This window comes from Xenopus laevis, chromosome 1S (genome assembly GCF_017654675.1).
Source record: "Xenopus laevis strain J_2021 chromosome 1S, Xenopus_laevis_v10.1, whole genome shotgun sequence".
Lineage (NCBI taxonomy): Eukaryota > Metazoa > Chordata > Amphibia > Anura > Pipidae > Xenopus > Xenopus laevis.
This window is the reverse complement of record NC_054372.1, coordinates 105,706,781-105,728,653: the sequence shown is the minus strand read 5'-3', so window position 1 is coordinate 105,728,653 and position 21,873 is coordinate 105,706,781. Positions and strand designations below refer to the sequence as shown.

The 21,873-nt window shown below is 43.6% G+C and overlaps 1 protein-coding gene and 1 long non-coding RNA gene across 2 annotated transcripts; one reads left to right on the top strand and one right to left on the bottom strand.

Moving 5' to 3' along the window:
- Positions 1-1,183: 1,183 nt before the first annotated feature.
- LOC108706925 lies at positions 1,184-6,643 on the top strand. Its single transcript, XR_001934179.2, has 3 exons — positions 1,184-1,440; positions 3,573-3,686; positions 4,905-6,643. It is a non-coding gene; the product is annotated as an uncharacterized LOC108706925 (long non-coding RNA).
- A 9,568-nt stretch (positions 6,644-16,211) lies between these two features.
- On the bottom strand, positions 16,212-21,561 carry LOC121399419. The gene has a single exon (XM_041580072.1). The coding sequence runs from the start codon at positions 21,197-21,199 to the stop codon at positions 16,322-16,324; it is 4,878 nt and encodes a 1,625-aa protein (XP_041436006.1). The 5' UTR covers positions 21,200-21,561; the 3' UTR covers positions 16,212-16,321.
- Positions 21,562-21,873: the final 312 nt, after the last annotated feature.

The window sequence follows — 21,873 nt, the reverse complement described above, 5'->3', positions numbered from 1 at the left end:
ATTTTAAATCAAATATAATAAATAACCAGAACAAATTGGTGTCTTTTTTTCACAATTTGTCGTTAGAGGGCAGGGCAAACCGTTATGTATTGTATAAATGTAAACCATTGTGTACTTTTTAAGTGTAACATTACAACAGTAATTATCTATATCTCCCGTGGTTTCCCAATTGTGGAGGGGGGAGCTGACTCTTGCTTTATTGGGCTACATGCCTAGACTAGGGTAAGCCTACATCAGGGTCTTCATCTGTCCATAGGTCCCATACCTTATTACATTTCTCTGGGTAGCCCCTTCTCATTGAGTTTGTAAAGTGGTAAAGATTTTCAATGCATTGCATCACTTTTTTGGTATACATACAAATAGGGTCACCTGCCTAGCCGGTAAAACACCTGCCAAGTCCGGGCTGGTATTACAAATTTATCGGCAATGTAGTTGCCAGTAAATTTATAATACCCTTAACAAAACCCCTTGGCCCGCCCCCAATCTGCTGGAAACTTAATTTGTCTCCTCCTTGTGGCCATCGCTGTGGTGTAGCCAACCCCCTTTTAAATCATGACCCACCCATTTGCTGTCACAGCACGCCCCATTTTCATCATGGCCCACCTCTTTTGTTCACACTCCACCACTGGCCATGTGAAAAGGTGTCAAACCTACATAAAAAGTATAGATAACAATGTATGTTGGCCTCTCCTTGGAGATACATCCTCTACCTGACTCAGTAACAACACCCTGAGCTCCATCGAAACACAAAAGTCAGTTGCTACTGAAATTAGCTGCATAGCCTCCTCCCAAAATGAGTGTATTAAAATGCATTCCCATACCATAACAAAAAACTCAGATAGAGAATGTTGGCACCTGGGACACTCTAGACTAATGACTGAGTTCATTTTATGCAACTGTTGTGAAGTAAGGTACATCAGATGTAGGTAATTTAATTGTGTCATTCTATCTTTGTTGCTGATTATCCCTTCAAAGGTAGAGTCCAGAATATCTTCCCAGGCATCCATTGTGACCTCTGGGATGTCATGTTGCCACCTTGCTTGAATTCAGTGAAGTGCTACATAATTGAATCAGTTGTGCATAAAAGTGAGACAATGGTTTACGCAGTTCCTGTCTGTGTACTCCAGTAGAGGTAGTATATATTGCCTCAGATTTGAATTGAGTCTCTATCACATGCCTCAATTGCATTAGGGAGTAAGAAGTATAGTTTCAGCTCTGGTAATCCTGATAATTTGTCTCTACTATAACATTTGCTATATACTTTATATTGTAGCATGCCCAGATTTGTGGATCCGGGATTCCAGACAGTTGTTGTAACCTAGGATTGTACCACAGCGGAGTAAAACCTGAGCAATGCTGTTGCGAACTAGGATAAAATTGAAGTATAGACTACCAGGCCCAGAGAGAAAGCTTTGGTGGTGTAAGTGGTACCACTGTATGGTAAGTTTTTAAGCTCCTCAAAAAATTATTGCCTCCAGAATCAATGTAAACTTTGTAGAAGATAACATGGCCCAATATGTCACCACTATGGGTTGTGATACTAGGTAGTACAGGAAGAGGTTAGGGGCTGCCGGACCACCTTGGTAGGTTGGGATTTGTAAGGTAGTAAGTGCTAGCCTAGGGGTGGCCCTGCTCCAATATAAGGTGAGTATAGGGCTTTTAAGTTTAACAACTATAGAAACTGGCAGAGGTTTCTCCTCTATCATCTGATTGTACAGTTTTGACAGCATTGATGTTATTAGTTTAATGTGCTGCTTATACCAATCTATAGGTAGGTCATCCATGCCGGAGTCTTACCAGCTATGAATGCTGCTATTGCCATCGCTACCTCTATTTGTGTAATGTTTGCTGTTCAGTTGAAGTTTGCACATCTAGCTCTGGTATGTCTGTGTCCCACAGGTTGTTCCTTATCTGGGCAGGAGGAGTACTCAGCTCTATAGAACTCTATAGATCAGAATAGAAATCAGAAAATCTCTAATTTATTCCCTTTGGGGAGGAGACAATTATCCCATGCTATAATTTCACTGCCAAAATTGCCATATTGCATTGCTAGCAATTTCCCATTTTTGTCTCCATGCTCAAATACTGTATGTTAGCTTTTCATAGAGTTTATGCTTTTTTCTAAGTTCTGTTTGAGCTAGTGTTAAGCCAGCCATAGAGGTTAACATTTTTTAAAAGATCTCTTCATTATCGTAGGCCCAAGCTTATCCTGAAATGATCGTTTAAATGTACGGTTTGTCCATCGTTTACCAAGGACAGTTCCCATCAACTTCTACATGACCCTGTAAACTTTTTAGGGATGCACCGAATCCAGGATTCAGTTCGGGATTCGGCCTTTTTCAGCAGTTTTTGCCACAAGACAAGCAAGTAAATAATTTCCCCCCTTCCCATACCCTAATTTGCATATGCAAATTAGGATTCATATTCGGTTTGGTATTCGGCCGAACCGTTCTCAAAGGATTCAAGGATTCACTGGTTTGGCCGAATCCAAAATAGTGGATTCGGTGGATTCCTAAAACTTTTAGGTACAGTTTTTCATGATCCTTTTTTGTTTGCTACAGGTATGGGATCCTTTATCCAGAAAGCTCCAAATTAGAGAAAAGCTATCTCCCATAGACCCCATTTTATCCAAATAATTCAAATTTTTGAAAATGATTTTCCTTTTTGCTTGTAGGCCAAAAATTGCATACTTTTCTAAATATTACAGAGAAGAAACCCATTCTCTGCACCATCCATAGTTGTTTTTACTTGTGTTTTAATGTGGGATTTTTTTTGCTGGCATGGTTGTCAATAATATTGCCTTTTTATCTTAAGTACATTGTATTTTGGATTATTGGGGATTAAGGCCCATAGTATGATATATGGTTTTGGAGTTGCGCTAATTTTAAGATTAATAAGATATACTCTAGATAATAGGCTATAGAAGAGGGATTTATGTGCAGCAGACCCCATGATCCTGGCCCCCATAATCCCCATGGCTCCTCTGCAGCCATGGGGTCTGCTGTCTCTATAATTATGCCACTTAACTTAACTTCAGTTATGCCATATTCCTTTACTATATAGCATTTTCATAAAAATGACACATATTAATGCTGCTGTTGTTTCTCTTGTTATGCTTGCTTTTTATCTGAACAGCTGAAGTTCTATGATACACATAGCTATGGTCAAAGTGACAAAAAATTGCAGCAATGGAAAGTGCCTTGAATAGCTATCAGTTGCATCTTAAGGTTTTTCACTGATTTAATTAAGACTTAAGGGGAAACAGAGGATATGTAACCATTTTCACCTCCTGCTGTAGCTTGTCAGTGTGTTTGTTCTCAGATGACACCAAATCAAATTCAGAATTTTCTGATGATTTTGAATACTGAGTGCTCCTCTAATCATCTGGCCGAATAACGATTGCCTATTTTTTTTTTTTTTTTTAAAAAATAACATCTACTTCTGTTTCAATCGTAATTAGCTTATCCATAGTACAGGTAACAATCTTTTCCATTAAGGACGTCTGATGAATTTCTAACGCGGTTTTATATTTCTATACATCCCAAGAGATTGTTCTGCCATCTTTCTTCCAGAATCCTAAATCTGATCAGGAGGTGTTTTGACATACAATGGATGTGAGAAGGTGCCTATCTATTTACCTGGAAAGGATGAAACCTGTTAGAAAGTCTCAAATACAGTACCCTAAGGTAAAAGCACACACGACAAGGGCAGATGCAGTTAAGTGCAGAGTAAACATTAAGCCCTGCAAAGTTTGCAATAGGAGGATTATAGTTACTTATGGCACCAATCAGCAAGTAGCATTTACTGGTGCAATGTTTAACCTTTTATTACATTCCCTAATAGACTTCACTGTGGTGCTAGATGATACATCCTATCATAATGAACCTACCTGTGGCATTATCAGATATCTCATGGCAGCTGACTTATCAGCAGAGCTTCTCAGCATCAGCGTGCTCCTCACATAACCAGCCACATACAAAGTGACATTGTGTGATCAGAGCAGCGGGCTCTTAAGGAGATTCAGTGGTAGCCACTTCCCATTGAAAAGGCAATATACACCTGAGTTAAACATGACTTCAATAAATGATTTTTGTGCAGAACATACTATGCCCTGCCTGTATAATGTGTTAATTTGAGACACAGGCAACAACTGAGGGGGGAGGCAAGGGCTCCTTTATACCAGCTCATTGTCACTATTTAAACAAACTCCTCATATTACAGGGAGATGTTGGAAGGGTGAAAACAAAACTAAGACCAGTTAGTTAAAATAGAATTTTCTTTAGTAAAAGATTAGGCAGGACACATTTCCCACACAATAAATATGATGGCACATGCAACATTATGGTGCCTGTACTTCTCCTCCAGTGCAGATGACAAAGTTTAGACAATACCATTGCATTGGTATTACTGCCTTGCCCTGCATTTTCTGCCACTTATGTAATTGAACTTTTATACCATCAGTGATTCACCATTGCTACTGTATCCTATGATGTTTTCTCGCCCACAATGCTAGTATTGCCAGGCATCAAAGCCTAGAACATACCACCCTTAGCTGCATGGATAAAGCACTGCCTGTGGTGCACAGGCACCAACATTCATTGCTGGGTGCTATGTGGCCTAGGGAGTGTTTGTCCCATATAATGTTATGTGAACCAGTTCTCTGTGGTGCATTAATCCCCATGTGCTGCCATACTTATTTGGCCTGTGCTACAACTGGATGTTTTAGAAACAAGAGCACAACCTTTATCCTTGGTGGTACTCTGACTCTCCACATCCCTCACCCTATGGGTGATGGGTGCACCTTACGCTTTTATCTACATGAACATGTCCTCTTCTCATGGTATGTACTTACTGTATGTATATGGCTCCCTGGGCACTAATACTGCTCCTCTTTCTTTCTATAGGCTGGAGGTGCAGCTTTCTGTAGCCTGGGAGAACCAGTTCAGATCTGAATATGAAAGAAAGTGTGATTTTTTGTTTGGTGATGGAAACTGGAGGAGGTTGGTCCAGGACCAAGACTTTTCTGGGATGTTCATTTGGGTTGATGGTGGGGGAAGGAAAGTTGTATGAACAAACCAAGACTTTGCAAACTGCCTTTTGATTTGGTGTGTTTGGTGGAAAGTTGCCAATGGACAGAGGGATGTACTTTGCAGGCTGGAGGGTTTATGGGTAGGTTTGTGTGATTTTGGTTTGTTTTGTTGTATGATTTGTGAACTGTTTAGGAAATGTTGATTATTTACGGTAAAGTGATTTTATAAATAAAAAAAATCCTATTCCCTGGTTAGCCTTTCGCCATCTAGAAAATTTAAGTCTAAGGTAGAAGGTCACTCCACTGGGGACTCTGGAGAAGTGGAATTCTATGTACATAAATTATACAAATAAAAGGTTTTGGCCCAGTAGAAACATCCCGTTTGCTCAATAGTAAATGTACAGCCCATGACAAACACTAGTGCTGTGAGGGATGTTACGGCCTAGAGTCTATCCGAGCCATTGTATTTACCTTTCAAATTAAAGTGAGGCAGTGGAGACATTTTGATCATTATAGCCTTTGCTGAGACGCATATGGCAGTGAAACACCCACGTGCCATTTAAATCAACTTTCAGTATCATGAACTGGTTTTCTTTATTTAGCTTTTAATTCAGTCGCTCTTAAATATGAAATTTCTACAGCTGCGTGCTAAGGTCTTAGTTCCCTTAGCAACCAGGTAGTGGTATGATTGAGAAACTGGAAGATGAATATAAGAAAGATAAGTAATAAAAAGTAACAATAATATTAAAATTGCAGCCTTAAAGAACAGTTGTTTATTGGTTGCTGGGGGCGAGTGCCCCTAATGACCAGAAAGCATATTCATTTGTACAACTAGAAAAAGGTAGAAACGGAAGGCAAAAAATTTAAAAACAATAACAAATAAAGTCCAATCAAATTTGCTAAGAATAGGGTATTCTATATCTATATATCAGGTAGCCTCCCTGTGACATCTGATTAAGGCTATTGCCCAAGGCATGGAGTGTATTTGCCAATAAAAGGGATTTTGCAATGTGGAGTGACACAGTGGTAATGAGTCAGGGGATACTGCTTGTTCATTTTTATTTTAATGGCGGGGTTTAAAGGCAGAAATTCAAGGGATTCAATATATGTAGGGTTCACTGACGAGAGCCGGCACTACTGTAAGAAATGCAAAACTCCTTTTATTGGGTTGCTTATAAAGGCATTTTCCTTATGGGGGTCAGTATATAGGGTCATTTATTCACCGGGCTCAATGTGCATAGTTATGTGCAATGTGCATAGTCACGGCGACTTTTTTGTCTCTGTGCCAATTTTGTCGCGGCGCCTTTTTTGTTGTGGCGATATTTTTCATGGTGGATTTTTGCAAAAAAATTTGCAGATGGTGAAGTGTGGAATTTCGCAATGAATCCATGCCTAGCGAAAAAATGTGCCCATCACTAAACGTATTGTTTATACAAAAATGTTCTTTCATCTGATCAACACTTTGCATAATAAATACTTAAATACTGATTTCTTTTAGCTTAATTATGTTGTTATTCATGCGGATTTCTGTCATGCTATAGATATTAGACATTCTTGTACAGGTATGGGATACATTATTCGGAAACCCGTTATCCAGAAAGCTCCAAATTACAGAAAGGCTGTCTTATGATCAAATAATCCAAATTTTTCAAAATGATTTCCTTTTTCTCTGTAATTAGAAAACTGTACTTTGTACTTTATCCAAGCTAAGACTCAATTAATCTCTACTGGAAGGAAAACCAGCCTGTTGGGTTTATTTAATATTTATACGATTTTCTAATAGACTTAAGGTATTCAGATCCAAATTACGGAAAGATCCGTTACCCGGAAAACCCCAGGTCCCAAGTATTCTGAATAACACGTCCCAAACCTGTACTTTTAAAAACTAAATTGCCATATCTTGTAGTAACTCTTGTTTTGAATGACATTGCAGGGGTTAATTCATTTTATTGTATGAGACAACATTGACTTTATTGAAGCTCTATCCACTTCACCTTAATATTGGTGTACATTTCTATTTTGTATTTGAACTTTTAAATGTATGGCAGAATTAATAAGAGTATTTGTTTGCTTGGTTCCAATGCATGGACTACAAATGAATTATTTAACCTATTCTGGGCTGCAGTTTCTTATACTCTACAGAGATAATATAGTAGTCTTGCCATCAACCATTATTGTGTTAAATTGCAGAACATTAATGAAACATGGATGTGTCTTATCAATAAAGAAAGTATTCAGCTTGCCGTGGTAGCAGATGCAAAAAGTGATGCAAAAAAAAACTCAGAGGGAAAAAAAACGCCCATTGGTGCCAATGCATTTTGCACAATGTTATCAACATTTCACATATTTTTCTGGGTTTTACGAAATTTTCATCAAAGCAAAAATGTTAGATTTTTCTCATCACTAGTTGACTATACTATCTCTTATCCATTTCACCCAAGTCAAAATATATATCCAGAAGTAAAAAACAGCACTTTGATGGTTGTGCCTAAGCTTTTCCTTTAAATGGCTTGCAATATCCAGCCTCAGTTGCTACAATTAGCATCACTAGAGGCACATTTATCAAGGGTCGAATTTTGAATTTGAAAAAATTCTAAATTCGAATTCAAAAAGACCAACCGAAATTATGTTTTTTGGCCGAATAAGTAAATTTTCGATTGAATAGGTCCGTATTCAGCTGAATTAGAATCACACGAATCCAAGTAATAGCGCATTCGAGCGAATTTAAATTTGAATTTGGGAAAAACTTTGATTTTTCAAAGTCCACCAATTGACTCCAAATAGGTTCTTGGAGGTCCCCATAGGCTACAACAGCAATTTAGCAGGTTTTAGATGGCGAAAGGTCGACGTCGAATTTTTAAAGAGACAGTACATGATAAATTTTGATATTCAAATTTTTGACATTTTTCAAATTCGAATCGAATTTGGACTATTCCCTAGTCAAAGTACACAAAAAATAGCTCAAAATATGAATTTTTTCAATTCGAAAATTCACCTCGACCTTTGATAAATCTGCCCCTAGAACATAAAACTGGGAAGAAAGTATAACGTCAGACTAGGAAAGGATATAAGGTGAGGAAAGGTATATCAACGTTTTTATCTCAATGTGTAAAAATGTCATAGCACATACAAACCAAAGAACAACTGTCCCTAAACAGGTTTTCTAGCAGCCTGAAAACTGTAATGAATTCAAACAAACTTAAAAATAATTCTTAATTTTTTGCTAAAATCATACACCATTTTACATATAGCTAGATTTCACAATACAAGGTCTGCGAACTGCCAGTATACCCCAAACTAGTAAGAATTCACAGACAACCAGTTAAAGTTAGGGAGAATCTATACTCTGTTCCAACTACTTGGCATATGAAAAATTTGGAGGAGTTTCCTACCCAGTTTGCTGTTTTTAAAAGATCCACAGAGGTTTGATTATAGTATTGCTAAAACCAGGTTTAATGTTTTATGGTTCATTCTTGGCTCAGATGGCATCATCTCATGTGATCATATTTTACATGGGCTATACAAATCTTAAAGGAAAAGAAACTCTAGAAATGAATATGGTTTAAATGCCATATTTTCTATACTGAACTTATTGCACTAGCCTAAAGTTTCAGCTTGTCAATAGCAGAATTGATCCAGGACTTCAAACTTGTCACAGGGGGTCACCATCTTGGAAAGTGTCTGCAACACTCACATGCTCAGTGGGCTCTGAGCAGCTGTTGAGAAGCTAAGCTTAGGGGTTGTGACAAATTATCAAGCAGAAAATGATGCTGGTTGCTAGTTCTGATTCTAGTTGCACTGGTTTCTGTGTTGCCATATAGTAATTATCTATATTAATTACTAATCAGCCTTATATTGTGACATTTCTATTCTATGTGTACAGTATATTGTGAGTGGGTCCCTAAGCTCAGTAAGTGACAGCAGCACAGAGCATGGGCAGTGAATCAGCAGAAATGAAGACGGGGAGCTACTGTGGCATCTTTGGAGACACAGATCTTTACTGCTAAAGGGTTGTGGTTGCCTTGGGTTGGTACAGAAGCACAAAACATAATATACAAGATTTGTACCTTACTTCTTTGGTTAAGCTTTAGTTCTCTGTTAAAAAGAAAATGGATAAAAACATGAATTAGCATTTTTAAAAAATCGGATGTGGGGCTGAAAAAGCCTTTAGTTAACCTGCTCATTTATAGGGATGTAGCGAACGTCGGAAAAAAAGTTCGCGAACATATTCGCGAACTTGTGTCAAAAATGCGAACGGTTCGCGAACGTCGCGAACCCCATAGACTTCAATGGGAAGGCGAATTTTAAAAGCTAGAAAAGACATTTCTGGCCAGAAAAATGATTTTAAAGTTGTTTAAAGGGTGCAACGACCTGGACAGTGGCATGCCAGAGGGGGATAAAGGGCAAATATGTTTCTAAAAAATCCATTGTTGACACAGCGCTGCGTTTTGTGCTGTAAAGGGCAGAAATCACACTACATTTCTAAACCTGTGTAATAAAATACTTTAAAACGTCCGGCGTCTACATGCCAATCAAGTCGTGTAAAGGTTACAGCCTGTTCACATGCAAAGACGAAACGCGGCGCTTACTGCAACGCAAAAAAAACGCAAAGAGCTTTAATGAATGATACCGTCAAGTGAGCAAATGATAGTTGTTAATTACTAGTTGAGCTTGTCACCTCCAGGATGTTCGTCCTGTTGGTGGCAATATTTCTGTAGTGGTGTGTTTAGCAGTCACCGTGCTTGTGCGCACGTGCACGGTCAGGCAGAGGTAATTCAATGTACAGTGAAGTGAACCAAAAAACACTGATTCTGCAGTGTGGGCCCAGTTTTGGTCTACTTTATTGACCTGCGGTGACCATAAAAGATGCGATTTTGCCACTGTTGCAGAACCCTGAAAAATTAGGCATGTGTACTTTCCTGAAAAATTATGTTTTTTTTGTCGCAGCCACTGAACCAGAAGGCCAGAAACAATATGCCATATAAATGCTGAAAATATTAATTTTTTTTTGTCGCAGCCACTGCAGCACAGAGGCCAGAAAAAATATGCCATATAAATGCACACAATATTAATTTTTTTTTGTCGCAGCCACTGCAGCACAGAGGACAGAAAAAATATGCCATATAAATGCTGAAAATATTAATTTTTTTTTGTCCAGCCACTGCAGCACAGAGGCCAGGAAAAATATGCCATATAAATGCTGAAAATATGATTTTTTTTTTGTCGCAGCCACTGCAGCACAGAGGCCAGGAAAAATATGCCATATAAATGCTGAAAATATTAATTTTTTTTTGTCGCAGCCACTGCAGCACAGAGGCCAGGAAAAATATGCCATATAAATGCTGAAAATATTCATTTTTTTTTGTCGCACCCACTGCAGCACAGAGGCCAGAAAAAATATGCCATATAAATGCTGAAAATATTCATTTTTTTTTGTCACAGCCACTGAAGCACAGAGGCCAGAAAAAATATGCCATATAAATGCTGAAAATAGTCATTTATTTTTGTCGCAGCCACTGAAGCACAGAGGCCAGAAACAATATGCCATATAAATGCTGAAAATATTAATTTTTTTTTGTCACAGCCGCTGAAGCACAGAGGCCAGAAAAAATATGCCATATAAATGCTGAAAATAGTCATTTATTTTTGTCGCAGCCACTGAAGCACAGAGGCCAGAAACAATATGCCATATAAATGCTGAAAATATTCATTTTTTTTGTCACAGCCACTGAAGCACAGAGGCCAGAAAAAATATGCCATATAAATGCAAACAATATTAATTTTTTTTTGTCGCAGCCACTGCAGCACAGAGGCCAGGAAAAATATGCCATATAAATGCTGAAAATATTCATTTTTTTTTGTCACAGCCGCTGAAGCACAGAGGCCAGAAAAAATATGCCATATAAATGCTGAAAATAGTCATTTATTTTTGTCGCAGCCACTGAAGCACAGAGGCCAGAAACAATATGCCATATAAATGCTGAAAATATTCTTTTTTTTTGTCACAGCCACTGAAGCACAGAGGCCAGAAAAAATATGCCATATAAATGCAAACAATATTAAATTTTTTTTGTCGCAGCCACTGCAGCACAGAGGCCAGGAAAAATATGCCATATAAATGCTGAAAATATTCATTTTTTTTGTCGCACCCACTGCAGCACAGAGGCCAGAAAAAATATGCCATATAAATGCTGAAAATATTCATTTTTTTTGTCACAGCCACTGAAGCACAGAGGCCAGAAAAAATATGCCATATAAATGCTGAAAATATTCATTTTTTTTGTCGCAGCCACTGAAGCACAGAGGCCAGAAAAACTCAGGATTTACCTGGATTCAAATTAAACCAGTAGGGTTTGCACCCTAGTTTGTAACGGTGGTGGAGGGAGGAGGACGCTAAAGGACAGCTGTGTGTGGAGTCATGAGGCGTGCAGAGAAGGACAGCTGCATGGGGAGTCAGAAACTCAGAACAAGTCTTCCGGCGTGCAGTAACCCTCCGAGATCCACCCCTCATTCATTTTAATAAAGGTCAGGTAATCCACACTTTTGTGACCTAGGCGAGTTCTCTTCTCAGTTACAATCCCTCCTGCTGCACTGAAGGTCCTTTCTGAGAGGACACTTGAGGCGGGGCAAGACAAGAGGTTCATGGCAAATTGTGACAGCTCTGGCCACAGATCAAGCCTGCGCACCCAGTAGTCCAGGGGTTCATCGCTCCTCAGAGTGTCGATATCTGCAGTTAATGTCAGGTAGTCCGCTACCTGCCGGTCGAGGCGTTCTTTGAGGGTGGATCCAGAAGGGTTCTGGCGCTGCCTTGGACAAAAAAACATTTGCATGTCTGACGTTACAGAGTGGCCAAAGTGCTTTGTCCTTGCAGGTGCGCTCGTGGCAGGATTACTGGCACCTCTGCCCCTGGAATGTTGATGAGTTCCTGAAGTGACATCACCCTTAAAAGCATTGTACAACATGTTTTGCAGGCTGGTTTGTAAATGCAGCATCCTTTCAGACTTGTGGTATGTTGGTAACATTTCTGCCACTTTATGCTTGTACCGAGGGTCTAGTAGAGTCGCGAGCCAGTACAGGTCCTTCTCCTTAAGCCTCTTGATACGGGGGTCCTTCAACAGGCATGACAGCATGAAAGACCCCATTCTCACAAGGTTGGATGCAGAGGTATCCATCTCCACTTCCTCGTTATCAAGGACTGCATCATCCACGGTCTCCTCCCCCCAGCCACGTACAAGACCAGGGGTCCCCAAAAGGTCACCACTAGCCCCCTGTGAAGCCTGCTCCTGTTGGTCCTCCTCCTCCACAAAGCCACCTTCCTCCTCTGACTCCACTTCTGACACCTCTCCCTGCGTTGCAGCAGGTGCCTGGGTTCGTTCTGGTGATTCCGACCAGAAATCGTGCGCTTCCTGCTCCTCGTCACGCTGGTCTACAGCCTCATCTGTCACTCGTCGCACGGCACGCTCCAGGAAGAAAGCAAAGGGTATTAGGTCGCTGATGGTGCCTTCGGTGCGACTGACCATATTTGTAACCTCTTCAAAAGGGCGCATGAGCCTGCAGGCATCGCGCATAAGCACCCAGTAATGGGGGAAAAAAATCCCCAGCTCTGCAGATCCAGTCCTACCACCCAGTTCAAACAGGTATTCGTTGACGGCTCTTTGTTGTTGCAGCAGACGTTCCAACATGAGGAGCGTTGAATTCCAGCGAGTCTGGCTGTCGCAAATCAAACGCCTGACTGGCATGTTGTACCGCTGCTGAATGTCAGCAAGGCGTGCCATGGCTGTATAGGAACGTCTGAAATGGGCCGACACCTTCCTGAACTGCCTGAGAACGTCCTGGAATCCTGGGTACTTTGAGACAAAACGTTGGACTATTAAATTCAGAACATGTGCCATGCAGGGCACATGTGTTAAATTGCCCAGTCTCAGTGCTGCCAACAGATTGCTTCCATTGTCACACACCACTTTTCCGATCAGTTGGTGTGGGGTCAGCCACCGATCGGCCTGTGACTGCAGAGATGACAGGAGTACAGATCCGTTATGGTTTCTGCTTTCCAGGCACGTCATCCCCAAGACAGCATGACAACGGCGTACCTGGCACGTTGAATAGCCTAGGGGGAGCTGGGGGTGCACAGGTGTGGAGGAGGAGGACCCAGCAGCAGAGGAGGAAGAAGAGGAAGAAGACGAGGTAGAGAGCGAAGGAGGAGTAGAGGTGGTGGCAGAACCGCGTGCAATCCGTGGCGGTGACACCAACTCCACTGTCGTTGTTGAGCCACACATTCCCTGCTTCCCAGCCATTACCAAGTTCACCCAGTGGGCAGTGTAGGTGACATACCTGCCCTGACCATGCTTGGAGGACCATGCGTCAGTAGTCATATGGACCTTTGGCCCAACACTAAGTGACAGAGATGCGGTGACTTGGCTCTGCACATGGTGGTACAGGTGTGGTATTCCCTTTTTTGAAAAAAAATTGCGGCTGGGTACCTTCCACTGCGGTGTCCCAATTGCTACAAATTTGCGGAAGGCCTCAGAGTCCACCAGCTGGTATGGTAAAAGCTGGCGGGCTAAGAGTGCAGACAAGCCAGCTGTCAGACGCCGGGCAAGGGGGTGACTCGCAGACATTGTCTTCTTACGCTCAAACATGGCCCTCACAGAAACTTGGCTGGGGGCAGATGACTGGGAATGGGAACTGGTGGTCAAGGTGGAAGGCGGAGTGGAGGGTGATTCAGACGGGTCAAGGACAGCAGAGGTAGAGCAGTAAGATGCTGGACCAGAAGGAGGGTGGCTTTTAGTTTGCCTGTTGCCTTTGAGGTGTTGCTCCCAAAGTGCTTTGTGCTTGCCGTTCATGTGCCTTCGCATAGAAGTTGTACCTATGTGGCTGTTGGGCTTCCCAAGACTCAGTTTCTGACTGCACTCATTGCAAATTACAACACTTTTGTCAGAGGCACACACATTAAAAAAATCCCACACTGCTGACCTTTTTGAAGCTGGCAATCTGGCGGTAACAGTAGAAGTTGGCGGCGTTGGCGGCAATGGCGGGTGCGTTGGCCGGCTGACCACAGGTGCCGATACTGTTCCCTGCGAGCTGTCCTCCCTGCTTCTTCCAAGTCTTATTCTCCTCCTGCCTCTCTGACTCTCCGTCTCTCCATCTGAACTATCCTCCTCTTGCTCTCTTCTACTGGGCACCCACAAAACATCAATCTCCTCATCATCATTCTCCTCAGATGCATCAATTTCTTCTGACAGCTCACAGAAGGAAGCAGCAGCGGGGACCTCCTCATCACTCATTATGTCCATCTCTGTTGTGTTCTCTGCCAGAATTAAATCTGGTGTAACGTCCTCATCTCCTTCATCTTCTTCTGCCAATAATGGTTGCGCATCACTCAGTTCAAGAAACTCATGTGAAAATAACTCCTCTGACTCCAGTGAAGAAGGGGCGCCGGTGGTGGAGGAAGTGTTACGTGGGGTGGCCATAGCAGTGGAGGATGAGGATGTTGTGGTAAAGTTAGAAACGGTAGAGGATGGGGTGTGCTGTGTAAGCCAGTCAACTACCTCTTCAGCATTTTGGGAGTTCAGGGTCATTGCCTTTTTAAAACTGGGCAATTTCCTAGGGCCACAGGATAGCATAGCAGCACGGCCCCTAGTGCCTCTGCGTGGCGGCCTGCCTTTGCCTGGCATTATTTTTAAAACAACAACAACAACTCAGGTGGTGTTTCTGGAGACGGTATTATTATTGATATTTAGACAGAATGTGAAAAAGCTCACACAGCTAGATGGCCGTTGTTTGAAAATGAAGAACACACTGGGCAAACAATGCCTACAAGGTCAACGTATACACTACTACAGCAGTGGATACGGAATATATTATTGCTGCTTGAAAAACTTCACTCAGGTGGTGTCACAAAAGCGACTCACTCAACCACACTTAACTCTTGGGTTTGGCTACAAGGGGTTACAATCAGTCTCTCAATCACCTTACACACAGGTTAGACTAACATCAGACACCCCAAAAACACACCAACACCCACAAAGTTCATTCGCTGCCACCATCTATCATTAACAGGCGATAGAAACCTAATGTGACTATTCCCCTGCCCTCTATAACAGGTAATAACTCACACTACACAATACATCAAACACTCTCTCCTATGGTAGTTACTCAGGGTAAGATCCTACAAGTCTAACAAGCACTCCAGCAGCCAAAGGGTTAATCTACATTCAAACACACTTTCCTGCTAGCCGTACTAGTTATCCAACATACAAATAGGCAACTTTCCCTTTCCACACATACGAAGAGTTCATACACATAGGCACAAGCATTCATATGGGCAATGAGTTCGTTTAGAGCACAAGGACTAACGTATTAAATGATATTTAATATTTAAAAGAAACAGTGCATATGAATATATATAAAAATAATATTACAAAGATGACATAGTTGCAAATACAGTAAATAAAATAAAAGGGAGTAAAAACACAAAGAAAACCCTTACTTTACCAAGTTTTGAAGTTGTCAGTGTATTTCCTCTGAGGCACGAGTTGGAAGCTGGACATACAATCCACTGAATAAATGGAGCCTCCTTGTATGACAATGTGATATTGGGAATGTCACCTTTTTATTTCCTGCTGGGACACTCCCCTCATTACCTTATGCATGAGGTAGGAGTGCCCAGGAACATGTCATTTACGACCCCCTGTAGGGGGTTTGCTACTCTCAGGCAATATTCCCCAATATCCCTTAATGAAATATGGGTACTTGCCAGTACCCAATACTATAATAAAAACATGGGCAGGCTGTGATCCATATGTGGGCAAGAAGAACAATACCAAACACTAATAGGTTCCCACTTTCCAGTCCCCCAGGAACCAGCCCTCCTAACAGGTGGGTATAGGCTAGCCCTGTTTGGTATTGTTAGGAAGCATGTGACCTCCTCATAACCAATATGTAAGTTATAAGGTTGTGAATCCTATGACACAGGAGATATGGATACTTTCCTATAATCCATAATTTTCTACTAGCTATCCCCCCCTGCTGCTCTAGGTCCACAGCTCTGTTCTTTGATCAGCCGATCAAAGAACAGACTGGCCCAGCTTCCTTGCCCAAATGGTGTGGCTCCAGACCGTCTCAGATGACCGATATGGATGTCACCTTTCCACAGCCCCCTGGTGAGATATACAATTAAGGGTCTCTGTGTGAGCCTGAGACTGAGTAATTATAGTATTAACTTTTAAAATGCCAGTGCAAGGTGGCCCTGGCATGACACCTCCCCCCTCAGGAATGGGTACAGAGGATGGCCTATCGGCCTTCCCCTGTGCCCACTAGCTCAGCACAGTCTCCCTGTCTGGAAAGACCATCTGCATTCCCATGCTCACTGCCCTTTTTGTGCTGTATAGTGAAGTCATATTGCTGAAGGATTAAACTCCATCTGAGGAGTTTCCCATTATCCCCAGCTACTTTGTTTAACCAGCTTAGTGGATTGTGGTCTGTGATAACCGTGAAATTGCGCCCATAGAGATAGGGTTGTAATTTCTGCAAGGCCCAAACTACAGCTAAACATTCTTTCTCTACAGTGGCATATGCCACTTCCCTGGGTAACAGTTTCCTACTCAGGTATATAACAGGATGTTCTTCCCCTTTACTGTTAACCTGGCTTAGGACAGCTCCCAGGCCATAGTTAGAAGCATCAGTCTGTACCACAAATCTGCGGGTAAAGTCAGGAGCTTGTAGAACAGGGGCACTGGCCAGGCTAGTCTTTAGGGTCTTAAAAGCCTGGTCACAATCGGCTGTCCATTCCACTAGACGGGGTAGCTTCTTTTTGGTCAGGTCTGTTAGGGGTTTGGCCAAGGCGCTGTAATTTGGGACAAATTTCCTATAGTACCCCGCAGTGCCCAGAAAGGACATTACTTGCTTCTTTGTCTTAGGGGTGGGCCAATTTGTAATTGCCTCTACTTTCCCCGGCTCAGGGCGAAGTGTACCGCTCCCCACTCTGTGTCCCAAGTACTGCACTTCAGTCATCCCTATTTGGCATTTCTCAGGCTTAATAGTTAAGCCTGCCCCCTGGATCCTGTCTAGCACTTGGGACAGGTGAGCCAGATGCTCCTCCCAAGAGTTGCTAAAGATGGCGATATCATCTAGGTATGCCACCGCAAAGCCTTCTAGTCCACCCAGTAGTTGATTTACCAATCTTTGAAACGTGGCGGGGGCGTTTTTCATGCCAAAGGGCATTGTTTGGAACTCATACAACCCAAAAGGTGTTATAAATGCTGACCTTTCCTGTGCCTCTGGAGACATTGGGATTTGCCAGTATCCCCTACTTAAGTCCATTATTGTAATGTACTGGGCGCCAGCCAACTGATCCAACAATTCATCTATCCTGGGCATAGGATACGCGTCAAAGGTGGTGACTAAATTTAGTTTCCTGTAGTCCACACAAAACCTAGTAGTACCATCCTTCTTTGGAACTAGAACTACAGGGGAAGCCCATGGGCTGTGGGATGGCACAATTACACCAAGCCCTATCATCTCCTCTATTTCCCGCTGCAGGTTCTCCTTTACTTCCAGGGATACCCGGTAGGCCATCTGCCTGATAGGGCGATTATCCCCGGTGTCTACATGGTGTATGGCTAGTGAGGTTCTGCCAGGTTTTCCGGAGAACGTACTAACATAAGAGTTAAGTAACCCCATCACCTGAGTTCTTTGGTTAACGGTGAGCATGCTGCTGACCTGTGACCCTCCTATGCCCTCTGTTCCCTGGGCCATCGCAACTAAATCTAGTAAAGGATCAGAACCTGATTCCTCAGCCATACCACAAACTGGCATTACAGAGACCTCCCGCTCATAATGGGCCTTGATCATGTTTACATGATAGACCTTTTTTCTTTTCCCATCTTCATCTAGGGCAATTACGTAATTCACATCATTAGCCCGTTCCAGAATAGTGTATGGGCCTTCCCAGGCAGCCTGTAGCTTATTCTGACGCATTGGCACCAGGACCCACACCTTCTGTCCTGCTTCATAAACCCTTTCTCTGGCATGGCGATCATACCATTGTTTCTGGTAGGCCTGTGCCTGGGTTACATTGTTATGTGCCAATCCCGTCAATGCCTCCATCTTTTCCCGGAATCTTATTACATATTCAACTACTGACACCTCAGGAGTATCTAGCTTGCCTTCCCATGCCTCCCTTACCAGATCTAAGGGGCCACGTACCCTCCGCCCATATAACAGTTCAAATGGGGAAAAGCCAGTGGATGCCTGTGGTACCTCTCTGTAGGCAAATAGGAGGTGTGGGAGATAACGCTCCCAGTCCTTCCCTTGGGATTCTACAAAGGTCTTTAGCATATGCTTTAGGGTGCCATTAAAACGTTCACACAGGCCGTTAGTCTGGGGGTGGTATGGGCTGGCAATTAGGTGGTTCACCTGTATTTTCTTACACAGGCACTGCATCAGGTTAGACATGAATTGAGTCCCCTGATCAGTGAGCATTTCTTTGGGAAACCCCACTCTTGAAAATATGCTTAAGAGGGCATCAGCAACCTTGTCTGCCCGGATGGAGGATAGGGCTACTGCTTCTGGGTACCGGGTAGCATAGTCTACCACAGTGAGAATAAACCGTTTCCCTGAACTGCTGGGTATAGCTAAGGGCCCTATGAGGTCCACAGCTACCCTTTGGAAGGGTTCATCAATAACTGGTAACGGAACTAATGGGGCCCTTCCCATATCTCCATTTTTCCCCACTCGCTGACAAGTGTGGCACGAACGACAGTAATTGGCAATGTCTGTACCCATGTTAGGCCAATAGAAATTATGTACTAAACGGGCCTTGGTTTTCTGTACCCCTAAATGCCCAGCTAGGGGGATTTCATGAGCTATTCTTAGAAGCTGTTCCCTAAATTGCAAAGGCACCACTAGTTGCCTGTCACTTACCCACTTCTCTGGTGTAGTTGTAGGCATGGATTCCCTGTACAACCTATTTTCATGCCAGTATATTCTTTCTTTATCAGTCTCAGCAGGGGGTTGGGCTGCAAGGCCTCTCATCTTTTCGAGGCTGGCATCGGTCAGGAGGGCTGCCTCAAATTCCCGACCGCTTGCCTCAAACCTGGGATCTGGTGTGAGTGTGAGCAGGGCCCCAGAAGCTGGAACCCCCCTGTCCTCTGGGTCAGGACACAGCAACGCTACAGGCAGGGGACTTCCTTCAGAGGGGCCCTCCTCCCCACTCAGTGACAGACCCTCCAGCCCTGTACCCCCAGTCTGATACTGGCTTGCCCTTACAGACTGCTGCCGGGTTACTGCTGCAACACAAGGGAGGTTCCCCCCTCCCACATCACAGTGGCTTGCTACTGGGAATCCCCCTACACTCCCTGTGAAATTGTTCTCCCCCCGAGATAGAGATGGGACATACACTTCCCCTCCCCCCAGGTCTATGCATGGGGATTCAGCTGGCTCTAATACAGAATTGCATGCAAACACATCCTGATTTCCCTCCCAGCCCCCATCACAATCAACATCATTATCAGATACCTGTAGATGAGCAGGATTCACGTAGGGCTCTGCTGGCTCCAGAGGGTCCCCTGCGGGCACATACTGTGACACCAACCTGCCCAAGTCAGTACCCAGTAACACATTAGTAGGGATGGTTTCCGACACCCCTACCTCCCGCAACCCCCTCCCTGCTCCCCAATCCAGGTAAACCCGTGCCATGGGCACTGCAGGACGGACTCCCCCAAATCCTGTGACAGCCATGGTCTTCCCGGGAATAATATCCTCACAGTTTACTAGCTCTGGGCGCACTAAAGTCACCTCTGCTCCTGTGTCTCTGAGTCCCACAGTTACCTGAGTGCCCACGGTAACCGGCTGCAGATTGTCCTTGTGGCTCCCCTCTGTCCCAGCAACAAACAAAACAGAAGGAGATGGGCCAGGGGGTTTTCCAGGTGGTGTAGGTTTCCTTTTGTCAGGGCAGACATGACTAAGGTGGCCCACCTTATTACATATAAAACAGCGGCGTGCATCCACCTGTCCCGGCCTTACCCCTGGGCTACTTGCAGGAGCAGCTACAGATCCCCCCGGTTTGTAAGAAGGGAAGGAGGGGCTTCCTCCTGGCTTTCCTCCTTTCCAGCTATGGGACCCTGGGTTTGGAATAGGCTTCCTGGATACTGGCATCCGGTTTGCAGTATATGCATCTGCAATTTGTGCTGCCTGATCAGCAGTTTTGGGCTCACGGTCAAGGACAAACTGCTGGACTTCCACTGGACAGATACACAGGAACTGGTCCAGTATCATCAGGTCCTCCAATTCTGTAAATGTTGAGACACTGCGACCCTGCACCCACTGATGGAAGGTGATTCTCAGCCTCCCAACCACATCAGTGTAGCTGTCGTGCGCCCCACGCTGTAGACTCCTGAATTTCTTGCGGTGTACCTCTGGGGTGAGGTTAAAGTGCCTAATTAAAGCTTTTTTTATTTCATCATAGTCCCCATCATATTCTAGTGGAAGGTCCGCAAAAACTTCCAGAGCTTTGCCCTTAAGCCCTGGGGTCAGGAAACTTGCCCACTGCTCACGGGGTAAATGAAATTGCCTGCAGGTTTTTTCAAACCCCCTCAGAAAAGTGTCCAGATCCCCATCCTTCTCCATCACGGGAAAATTCTCCAGACGGGGTTTGAAGACATTGGCCTCCCGGGAGTCACTGCTGTGAGGTGGGGCAGTACCTTTTTGGAGCCGTGCCATCTCCAGCTGGAATTGTCGTTCTGCTTGGCGCTCAGCTGCCTCCCTCTCTGCTGCTGCTGCTGCTGCTGCTGCTGCTGCTTCCCTCTCGGCTTGGCGCTCAGCTGCCTCCCTCTCTGCTGAGGCCTGGCGTTCTGCTGCTGCAGCCTCGGCCTGCTGGTATTGCAGTATAAGTTGTAGCCGTAAGTTAGGGTCCGATGAACCCAGCTGCTGCAAAACCAGTTGCAGAGAAGATCCTGTACCACTCTGCGAACTGTTGCTGCCACTCTCATCAGAGTGGTACTGGCCAATAGCAATGTCCATGGTTTGGCCCACCTGCCCAGTGCTAGACTCTTGGTCACTTTCAACCAGGGATGCAATAAGCCATTCCTTGGTCTGATTTGCTACTGCAATCCCTCTCTCCTCACAGAGTCTGGACAGCTGTTCCTTGCTCTGCCTCTTGTAGGATGCCATCTCAGAGGACAATTGCCAAATAAAAGATAGGAAAGAAAAAAGAAGGGAAGGGCACTACTGTTTGCAAGTATGTCTTTTCTAGACTATGCACTGCGTTTGTCCTTGAAGACTGTATATTCCTCGCAAGGATGTACAGTCCTTTAGTGCAAGGGTTAAACACTTAATCCAAGCACTAATGCTCTAATAAAAAATTAAATTATGCCACCGCTGCCAACCAATTGTCACAAAAGCGACTCACTCAACCACACTTAACTCTTGGGTTTGGCTACAAGGGGTTACAATCAGTCTCTCAATCACCTTACACACAGGTTAGACTAACATCAGACACCCCAAAAACACACCAACACCCACAAAGTTCATTCGCTGCCACCATCTATCATTAACAGGCGATAGAAACCTAATGTGACTATTCCCCTGCCCTCTATAACAGGTAATAACTCACACTACACAATACATCAAACACTCTCTCCTATGGTAGTTACTCAGGGTAAGATCCTACAAGTCTAACAAGCACTCCAGCAGCCAAAGGGTTAATCTACATTCAAACACACTTTCCTGCTAGCCGTACTAGTTATCCAACATACAAATAGGCAACTTTCCCTTTCCACACATACGAAGAGTTCATACACATAGGCACAAGCATTCATATGGGCAATGAGTTCGTTTAGAGCACA

Bases quoted from the DNA above. Each gene is read 5' to 3' on its own strand.
- LOC121399419 (XM_041580072.1), bottom strand. From the start codon at position 21,199: ATGGCATCCTACAAGAGGCAGAGCAAGGAACAGCTGTCCAGACTCTGT.